This window comes from Geospiza fortis, unplaced genomic scaffold, assembly GCF_000277835.1.
Source record: "Geospiza fortis unplaced genomic scaffold, GeoFor_1.0 scaffold299, whole genome shotgun sequence".
NCBI lineage: Eukaryota > Metazoa > Chordata > Aves > Passeriformes > Thraupidae > Geospiza > Geospiza fortis.
The window spans coordinates 649912-660388 of record NW_005054549.1 but is presented as its reverse complement, the minus strand read 5'-3'; the positions used below and the strand labels follow the sequence as shown (position 1 = coordinate 660388).

The following is a 10477-nucleotide window of genomic DNA, read 5'->3' as shown; positions in this document are numbered from 1 at the left end:
GAATTTTGATTTCTGAGTACCAATTTTATGGTGCATGGGTGGATTTTGCTGAGAATAGAAAAGTGAAACTTTTTTTGAATGAGGAATATCAGTACTTTCTGCTTTTATAAAGTTCTGTTCCACTTATCCAGGCCTCACATTAAAAGAGCTGAGCATACTCTGAGATCAGAGGTTACTACCTGGTATAAATCAAAATGAAAAATAATCAGGCAAAGTACAACTGACTCAAAGAGGACTTTCTGCCTTTATTACCTTCTGGACAAGCATGGCTGATGCCCCATCATCAAAACAGTCAAACTGCAACAAAACAGGAGAAAATATGGTTCTGGTCCACAAGATCCAAACTCCAAGAGGAAAACAAAGATGGAGAGTCACATTTTACAGGCAAAATTAGAGCAAACACTTGGAAAAATAAAGTCAGCAGAAAGTGATTTGTCAACCAGTTACAGTTTTAATATAAAAAGTTTTAGTCCAGTCATAAGCTTAATTGTTCAAATGAAAATGAGTAGTGGAACTGAAATCTTGAACAAGATGATTCTGTTTCAACATCAAGCTTTTTGGGTGACAGAGTCAGAATACACCGGTCCACACCCAAGGTTGCCAAAAACTGGGTGTGTGGTTGTTGCCAAACACCACCAGACATTAGATTTCCTGAGGCAAATCTTCTGTGATGTCACAGCAGCTGCAGCCTAGGGGGAGTTGGGCTGATTTTTGGCTAATTTACACACAGGTGTATCTATGTACAGTCTAGAAGGATTCAGTGAGGACAGTGACTGAAATACCTTCTCACTCTTTGTGGACACTCCTGGACTCTCCCACCAGTGGAGAATTTTGCACATAGTGTATTATCACATCGCATCTGGAGACATAGATATTTAGATTTTGATGGTGTAAGTTTAGCACCTCTCAGGAGTACTAAATTCAAGCTAAAACAGCCTAAAAGTTGTGTAAAGAAAATACTGATAACCGTCACAATTTTCCTGAAAAAAAAAACCTCACCAAAACCCAAAATAACTATGTACACCCATGCCAATTGTAGCTTCTGAGAAAAAAAAATGAAATGGCATGTAAAAAAAATAATACCTTTAAGAATAACATTGCAAACTGTTATTCATTCTGCCAGGAAGATACAGTAATAGCTGTTTACAAATGGAAAAGACTGAGAAAGAAAACATCTCTCCTTAGGGCAAATGAAGTTAAACAATTCTAGCAAACTATAGCAAAAAAGGGGAAGTATTTGCCCTAAATTAACACAAAAGGCAAGCTGGAAGAAAGATGGCAACTGTATTTTTGTCGGCCTCTTCTTATACAGTAACTTCCAGGAAGAGCTTGGAGTATATTACTGTTATCTGGAAAAATAATCATAAACACCCAATCTTCCTACCAAATTACATTACATCTAGAAGGGTTTTGGTCTTTTAATACCTAATCTAAGGCTTTGTGCCTACATATGACAATTGGGAACTTGTTTGATGAACAGAAATTTGAAAAAGCAAATACTGGCCAGTTGGCAGAGGTTTCCAGGCCCTGGGGTGTCACAAGGTTGGAACTCTTTCACCTGCATTTCGACTGACTGGAGGCAGCAATCCTGCTTCCAGAGACTCTCCCACAGGCATTTACTCCTGTTCTCAGTTAACTTAGTCTTTAACAAAGCCCTATTTTTGTTTCCAAACCTTTCACTGGAAGCTGTTCTCTCAGATTAATTCCTTTGAATCCATGAAAAAAAAGCTAACGGTGTTTTTTGACTTCAGATAATTTCAACTCATGTTCTGCAATTTTTTTTAAGTTAACAGAGCTATGAATGAGTTAAGGCACCCAAATGCCCAGAAAAAAAAAAATAAATACCTTGGGCTAAATACAACGAAGTGTTCAGCAGTCATTTAATTGCACAATCATCTCCCTAATTTGTAGCATAATGCTGCCAATGTCTTTAGGGATCCTAAAATACAAATACTAGAAACTCCGTGACTGTAACTGACAAGGCATCGACAAGACATTCCCAAGGTTCATTCTGGATTCCTGGCTCCTCAATGTAACTGCTACTCCTAATATAATTAGCATTTAGCAGCAAGATCAGCATGTTCTAAGAATGAAATAAATATTCACACAATCAATACTAATGGTTCAAAAGCTCAAACACATTATTGAAATCAATTAATTTCCAATCTTTCTTCTGTCAATCCAAGATTGCAGAAACGAGACCCTTGGCAACATTCACAGCTCTCAGGACCACAGAAGCTTCCGCACATGAATTCTAGGCCTGAAGGTTTATTGTCTGTGGTGCCTGTCAGGTGTTTTACTGTGTTCGGAGCTGGTAGTCTGTAAAGGGGAAAAAACCAACAAAAACCCAATTTTAGTAATTTGTCTCATTCAAAGGGGTAAAGCAGAGCAGCAAGGTGGGATAAAGTGATAAAATACCTTCTTGTATTAATATATATTAATAAAAGAAGATGCAAATATCAATAAAACACTGAGAGGGGGAATGGCCTTCAAGTGAAAGAGGGAAGGGTTAGATGGGATCTGAGGAATAAATTGTTTCCTGTGCAGGGTGTGAGGCCCTGGCACAGGGTGCCCAGAGCAGCTGTGGCTGCCCCTGCATCCCTGGAAATGTCCAAGGCCAGGCTGGACAGGGCTGGGAGCACCTGGAACAGTGGAAGGTGACCCTGACATGACAGGGGTGGAACAAGATGAGCTTTAAGGTCACTTCCCACCCAAACCAGTCTGGGATTCAACAATTCCATAAAATAAAAACCCCAACAAAACCAAACCCCACCATTTTTGCTTGCTAAAAATCTAGTATTTTGTACTAGACAGTGTCTTATACATTTTAAAGGTGGCAGAATGATATGTGTGTGCACACTGCTAATGACATGTTTGTTTTTACATTTCCCAAATTCCAGCTCAATTACAAAATACTTGAACAGCATTACCACTCTACGCCAGTGGGTCTTTCATTAACACACCAAAAAGAGGACTAGAAAAGAAACAGTGTAGTTTAATTTACTGTGTATCTAAACCAGATAGTTCCATACTCAAAAATAGGAGCTTCACTTTGTAGGTGTATTCTGGAGAAACAAAATATTCCCTTCCTCTCACCTCCATTCTGGGTGATGTACCGGACCCAGGGCAAAGCCTGGTAGCCACTCTTCTCAATTATCTTTAAGTAGCGAACCTGGAAAGAAAGATCTGTGAGATATAAAGTCTCCCATGCTGACAAAGCAGCATTTAGCAAAAAAGAAAGGCAAAAAACCTGACCCTTTTATGGGTAAAAATCTGTCTTGTGGATAAAACTGAACAGGAACCATCAAGATGAGAAACACCTCATGTGTTAGAGCCCAGCATGTGAATTTATCAGCATTTCTGTTTTCAATCACTGACCTGGATTCCTGAAGTGGTGAAATAGGGAATCTCAAACTTTACACTAATGGGAGGTTTTCCTTCCTTGTCTTCAGCTTCAACACTTGGAAGTCCAAAGTGAGCTCTCATCAGGTATTCTTTTCCACCCTATCCAAAAGGGACAATTGTTTTTTTCTTGAAACAAAAAAATAATAAAAAACTTGCAATGATACAAGTAGTTTTCTTAATGTCAAACTGCTGAACTCCACTATTTTTTCCAGCTCTTCTCCAGAGCTTCAGAGTGACATGTATTTTTATTTGTGAAATCTTTAAAAAAAAAAAAAAAAAAAAAAAGCAGATCCAGCCTGAGGCATAATTCATTTTCTTCCAGCCTCATACTCAAAAATTCAGATTAAATAGTGACACACAGCTGCACTATCACACCACTAGCAGTGGACAGAGCTCATGTTCGTGGAACCACCCAAGAAGTAGAGCCTGACAAAACTCAAACAGCTGCTGCTAAAACCAGGCCAAGGATTACACCACCCAGAGACATCAATCAAAAATCTGCTCTCTGCCCGGGTTCTGAAAAAATATCCAAGTGAAACAAATATAAACAACATCTATTAGCAAGTTTCCGTCTTTCATTCATGGAAAAAGAGGAAGAGTCCACTGCTACTTTCTGATACCAACAGGAGTTCCTTTAGGCAGAGTCTAAATGTGAATGGAATATGTAATTATTACACTCTTTGTTGGTAAGAGTAAAAAATAACACTTACTGGAAAAGATTTAATGGACCAGACAATTTCACTGTTCTCTGGGACCCATTTGACACTTCCAACAGTGGTTTTAAACTTTGGCGAGTCTGCATCATTTGGAACTGGGATGTGAATCTCCACATTGTTGGCAGTTGATCTACGCTTAAATTGACTCTTTGCCTAAAGAAGAAAAACAACCAAGCAGAAAAGGAGAGTTTAAGTATTTCCATGATGCTGGTGAGCTCAGAGAGCTGTGAGACACATAGCTCCCCTCCACCCCAACCTGTATGCTGAGAACCAGAACTGGAACTGAGATCATAACTGAAAAACGAAGTCTTCAAAGGTATCTAAGTCCCACAGAAATGCTGAATACTTGTACAAAAATGCAGGTACTGCTCATCAAGCTTTGAAAACAAACAAAAGAAGACTAAAATTAGCCATAATTATTTAAGGATGTCTGACCTTGATCATGTACTCGATGCGGCTGTGGGAATGTTTCTCAATCACAGATTCAATCCAGATCAGGGGCTTTACCTGGTGGTGGAAAAACACATCACAGCTCTGAGTTTTACTCTGACAGAGGCACCAAAATGTTGCTTTCCCTTAAAACGACACTCAATATGTGAACCACACAGGAAATGCAGCCTGGGGTATTCAAAATGACAGAATCGTGTTTTTTTAAGAAATAATTATACAAATGAGCAAGCACTGATATATCAATGAGCAATTCTACAAGAATTATAGGCTTAAAAATGTGTGTCTCAGATTAATCCCTAATAACAAACACTTGCATCAGAAAATATTTGATAGTTTTACACACTAGGGCCTGAACTATTTATTTGCTATAGACCTTCTCTAGATTGAATTTTTGGACTTTTCTTTATCACCATAGCTGGCATACTCCAATCAAACTAAGTGACATAAATACTGTTGTTAACAAGCACAATTAATTGTTACACTGACATTATGTAGTTAGATTAAAAACATAGTATTTCAAAAACAGTTTCAACAGCAGTTGAAAATACAGAGACTTATTGCTAAGTGAAGTCTAAACTTCCTTCTTCCTCCAGAAGGAGTGAGCACCAAGTTTTGCTATTAATAATTGACTCAAAAACCCCTGTGCTGCCTATGTTTTAAGAGGAAAAAAAAAAAGAAGGGAAAGCTATTATGGCTACAATCTAAACCATTCTCATTTTAAAAAGGCAAAGATCCAGACTCACATGGGTATTGAGGCGATAGGACATGAGCTCAAACTCTCCATCAGGTGGGATGAAGGAGATTGTCCGGTCATTTTCAAAGCGAGAGAGACGAACACACTGGTGGAACTTCACATCTTCCAGTTCTACTGATTTACTTTTCCCACCTAGCAGAAAACATGAGGTCACACAAACCACGGCCCAAGTCTCACCAGAGTACAGCTGCTGCCTGCTGACATTCCTTCCTTTTAGCCACCTTTCTAGGATCAGGGCAGTGACTGTCCCCCAGTGCTGGACACTGCTGAGGCACCTGGAATCCTGTGATCAGTGCTGGACCCCTCATAACAAGGACAGCATTGAGGGGCTGGAGTGTGTCCAGAAAAGGAAACAGAGCTGGGGAAGGGGCTGGAGCACAAGGAGCAGCTGAGGGAGCTGGGGGGACTCAGCCTGGAGAAAAGTAGGTTCAGGGGGAGACTTCTCACTCTCCATGACTCCCTGACAGGAGGATGGAGCCAGGTGGGGGTCAGGCTATGCTCCCAGGCAACTCAGGACAGGACAAGAGGAAATGGCCTCAAGTCGTGCCACTGGAGGTTTAGGTTATATTTTAGGAAAATTTCTTCACTGAAAGGATGGCCATGCATTGGCACAGGCTGCCCAGGGCACTAGTGGGGTCACCACCCCTGGAAGTGTTCAAAAGGCCTGTGGATGTGGCACCTGGGGACATGGCTTAGTGCTGAATACGGTGGTGCTGCTCAGCAGTTTTAGAGGGCTTTTCCAACCTTCATGATTCTGTGATCACCAAGCCACCCAGGCATCCCAAACCTCAAGACTCCAGATAGCATCTGTGATGATTATGATGATAACACTCACGGCCTGTGTTATCAAAGAGTACTTTGTCATTCAGCCCAAGGCGCAGCTCTGGCATTCCCGAGAGGAAAACTCTCATTTTAATGGATCCAACTATCTCACTGCGTAGCACATTCCCATTGGCACTGACCTGAACAAAGATGAACAGGAAGGTAAGACATCTTTGATAGGGTACCTTGTGACATCCAGAAACACTCCCACCCCATTCCCGTGCCCTGGGATTTCTTGGATGTGTTTCTTATGAGGAATTAATCCAGTAGAGTGAATTAAATCAGGGACGTGAAGCAGCACAGACAGAGGATCAAAGGACATATCCAAAAATCAGCAATAGACACAATTAAAGCATTATTTGTACTGGATTTTCCTGGGGGAACTTAATGATTACATTGCTTTGAGTGTCACAGCACATCCTCCACAGTCAGACTTTCTATTGCAGGTTTTTGTACAAAAAGCCCTTTTTAACACTTCCTCCTACAATTCTCACACAAGAGTTAAACTACAAGGTACCCACCAAAAGGTTAACTGACTCTATGACATCCAGGAACACCTCGTTTTTCCTGTACTTTATCCCTTCTGATCTCCATGAAACAGCATTTGTAACAGTGGCAGGCGGGCGTGGGGCTCCAGTTTCAAGTTTGTGGCCTTCCTGAGTGATGTACCTTCACAACCAGAGAATTAACATGGAAAAAAAAAGAAAATTAATATATTTGATCATTAGAACACACTGAAACATTTGTTTGTCTATGGAAAAAGGCTCAAAACATTACAAGGGCTTTGTCATCACTGTTGAGTGATACTTACTCTTGTAAAATTTTACTATCAGTGGTTTGTGGATAACCAAAATCCATAAGCTCATCTAACAACTCATAAATAATAACAAAATTATCCCTAATGCTCTCTTCTTCCAACTCCTTGAAATATTCAGAAAAAACCTGAAATGCAACAAGAGGAGGGAGAGGGAGAAGAAGGACATTAACTGAGGCAGCACAGCACATGCAGAAGATCTTTCTGCATCTAAAATAATAATCTTGTAAAGTTCTAACCCCAACCCCATACTTCCCAAACAGCATTCTGCTCAGATCAGCCCCAGGAAACTACCACAATTAAAACACATACAGAGAATCCTAGAATAAACTATTATGAAAAATATTTATTCTGGAGAAAATATTTTTCTCAACAGATACAGATGAACCAAACACAGGATCTGTGTTCGGATCATGCACCAATTCACAATCTCCTCCAGGTGCTCAGCTCTTGTGTAACTATTACAGCATCTGCCCCATCCTCTGCCTACACAGCTACAAAATATCAGTGCCCTTATTAGATAGTCCTACAAAATAATCAAATACAAAGCAAAAATGCTATTATTGAAGTTCTTAGAAAATGTGAAAGCTCTATGCACCTCTATTTAGACAGAACACAAAGATTACTTTTGAAATATACTCACCTGAACTACTTTATATAAAAATGAAAACACCAGTGATACACAAGCATTTTTCTTAGAAGTTGCAACAACTGATAAAGGATGTTCAGGAATGTGCATTTTAAAAAAAGTTTACTAAGCGCATTTTGAAAAGCCTAATTTTAGGCAAACGGAGTTGCCTAGAGGAATTATGCATTAACTACTTAACAGTAGATATGATCTAAGGAGATATGAAGATAAACATTCAGGAAGTCACAGATTAGAGTAAAATTAAAACACTTCTCTGGACCTTATGCTGCTGGTGCATATTACACTATGTAAAGCACAAAACCCCCTTATTTAATATAACCAACTTTACTGAATATAGCCTCTTTATACCACTTCACCCATTCTCCAACTTGCATTTTGACATTAAAAAACCCAAACCAGCAGCCCTTGGCATGTCCGCACATCTGCAGCACAAAGGATACGATACAGGTTGTTGTGTTTAATCCACATGAAACGAACTCCCCCATGTGCTAGGATAGGAGAAAGTGTCCCCTCTTCTTCCTTTTCCATAAGGATTGGCATAAAATGTTCCACCTCTGACATGTCCACATCTCCACGATAATTCCGACAGATCAGAACCTACAAAGAAAGCAACCAAATCCTTCTTTTTTCTCTTCCATAAGGACGTTATCATGCAAGACACACAAATGCGTGAAAGGCCCCTCGAAGATCATCCAGCTTCCCTCGAGCCTCTCTGCATTTACACGTGCAAATCACAATGCTGAAATACTCTGCCGATCAGAACGCGAATACCAACATTTAAGTGCCAAGTCATGTACTAGTATTTCCCAGACCTTCCCCTATTCCTGCTCACACTCTCACAACGATTTTAGGATAGGAAAACCAACTCCTCAGAGGCAAAGCAGCTACAACACCGGCAGAGATTAATTACCCGGGGATGCCGCCTCACCCAACACCCCTACCGGCGAGGGGCTACAGGCCACACTCCCCTGTCCCCGCCGGGCTAATCCGGGGCTGGCAGCCCGGTAAGCGGAACCCCCGCAGCCCTCCCAGCGGCAGCGGAACTCCCGCTCGGCTCCGGGCCTCACCTTCCCCTTCAGGTCCAGCAGCTGCACGCAGCGATACGCGCCGTGCGGCGGAAGGATACCGCGAGCGAACAGCCACGTTAAATAGTCCCGGCGTGCTTTCCCCCGGGACTGTCCCGGTAGCGCTGGCACGGCCCCGACACTGCCCCGGCCCGCCCAGACTGAGGTGGGCCCCGGACACACGCTGAGTACCAGGGCTCAACGGCGCCCGCGGCGGAGCCTCATTCGGGTTAAAACAAAATCCCGATTTTAGCGGCGCCTTAGGAGTTCGAACATCATGAGACAGGTCAGCCCTCAGAGGGGTAAAAATCAAACTCCACACTCCCCATTTCATGCGTATATCAGCACAAAAAAAAGGGATGAAAGCAGCGTTTTAATAAATTACATAGAATTTACAAGTTGCAGCAGACCCCTCTGAGAGAGCTCAAGACAGAAATGATACTGTTGATACTCAAGATAGAAATGATACTGTTTTCCACAAAAATCGGATTCAGTACCCAGTGCACAGCAAGCCAGTAATTACACACTCGAGAGACACACTGATTTTTATTACAGGGTTGCACAAGCCAGGATGCTCGGTGGGATCCCAGAAATCCAGCACATCAACTATCAAAACTTGGACATCACTCACAGCTTGTTGGCTCCTCTCTATTCCATGGATTAAACCTCCCTTCTTGCTGGTTAGGCTTGAAAGTATACAAAGATCAAATAGCAAAGAATATCCTTTCGTAAAACAATTTTACATATTTCACATTTTGCAACATGGCCTCTGCCAGACCTTGATAGAAAGTAATTACACAATTCACATAACTTAATAGAGAAACTTAAATAATGTGAGCCTGTCAGACTCTTCACCGCAAAGAGGGAGAACTGTTAGAATCAAAGAAATAAAGGAATGTTTTCCATCTGGCTCGTAGCAGTTAGTTTTGGCCTTAATCTCGCATAAAACTCATATAAACACTAAGAAAAACCAGCCCTCTGCATTAACATAAAGCAGAGCTCCTCAGCCCAGAGGAGACACTGCTGCATGTTGGGTTTTAAAAAACAAGTCTATAAAATAAGACAGTATAGTCATAAAAGCTCAGAAGATGTATTAGACAATAAGGAGAAAAGACAAGATTTACATGACAACCCTGCTTGATACAAACAAAACACAACTCCAGCTCCAGAGCCGTGAAAAGCAGCCTGGTCATTTAGTCCAGCTGACTTTGGGAATGTCGTAATGCTCAGTCAGAGTATCCAAGTGCCTGTTGAAGTCCTGCGGGAGGAAAAGAGACAGAAAACGGGTGCTGACATTACCAAACTGAACCACAACCTCCCCTGCGTCCCGGCTTGTGTTTGACAAGGCGGAACGGCTCCTTCAGCCCGCTAGCCTGAGGAACTCGGGATGGTTTTGCTCACCTCCACTCGCTGCTTGTGGGTTTTCGATGCTTTCTTCAGGATCCGCTCCATTTGCTGTAGGAGACACAGAAGGGCCGGTTACTCGCAGCCCCCTCAGGGGCCGCACCCCGGGGCTCACGGGGGTTTTAAAGCCTTACCCGCTTCTCCTGCATCTTCTCGTAGGCCACCTGCGCCGGAGTCCGCTTGTCCAGCCCGCGCTTCTTCTCCTCCTCCTGCTTCTTACTGCTCACGATCTGCTCCAGGATCTGGGCCTTGTCTTTCGCCTTCTTCTTCTTCCTGCGGGGAGTGCCTGGTCAGCGCCCAGCCCCAGGGCTGTGTGTCCCTTCCTCGCCCTCCGCTCTCCCGGCTCCTCCTCACCGCCCCCCGTTCTTCCCCGGTTCCCCTCGTCGCCCCTCACCTCTT

General features: G+C 42.3%; 2 protein-coding genes across 2 annotated transcripts in view; both read right to left on the bottom strand.

Moving 5' to 3' along the window:
- Positions 1-225: 225 nt before the first annotated feature.
- AP1M1 (adaptor related protein complex 1 subunit mu 1) lies at positions 226-9008 on the bottom strand. The gene is made up of 13 exons (XM_014310568.2): positions 8990-9008; positions 8678-8835; positions 8051-8207; positions 7605-7672; positions 6959-7089; positions 6669-6816; positions 6161-6287; positions 5315-5457; positions 4557-4628; positions 4116-4274; positions 3379-3504; positions 3097-3172; positions 226-2319 (listed from the first exon to the last, which is right to left on the bottom strand). The coding sequence occupies exons 1-13, from the start codon at positions 9006-9008 to the stop codon at positions 2297-2299; spliced, it is 1407 nt and encodes a 468-aa protein (XP_014166043.1). The 3' UTR covers positions 226-2296.
- A 20-nt stretch (positions 9009-9028) lies between these two features.
- Positions 9029-10477, bottom strand: part of FAM32A (family with sequence similarity 32 member A) — a 2370-nt gene continuing 921 nt past the window's right edge. Inside the window, exons 2-4 of the mRNA XM_031064025.1 lie at positions 10213-10364; positions 10076-10129; positions 9029-9932 (exon numbers count right to left, since the gene is read on the bottom strand). Of these exons, the coding sequence (XP_030919885.1) occupies positions 9864-9932; positions 10076-10129; positions 10213-10364 (275 nt within the window). The 3' untranslated portion in view covers positions 9029-9863. The remainder of the gene's footprint in view (positions 9933-10075; positions 10130-10212; positions 10365-10477) is intronic.

What these genes read in the sequence shown, in the direction of transcription:
- AP1M1 (XM_014310568.2), bottom strand. An exon ending in TAAACACAACAACCTGTATC is followed by an intron (nt 7,673 to 8,050) that starts GTATCCTTTGTG and finishes ATCCTTTATCAG; the next exon opens with TTGTTGCAACTTCTAAGAAA. An exon ending in TTTTATATAAAGTAGTTCAG is followed by an intron (nt 7,090 to 7,604) that starts GTGAGTATATTT and finishes GTTGCATTTCAG; the next exon opens with GTTTTTTCTGAATATTTCAA.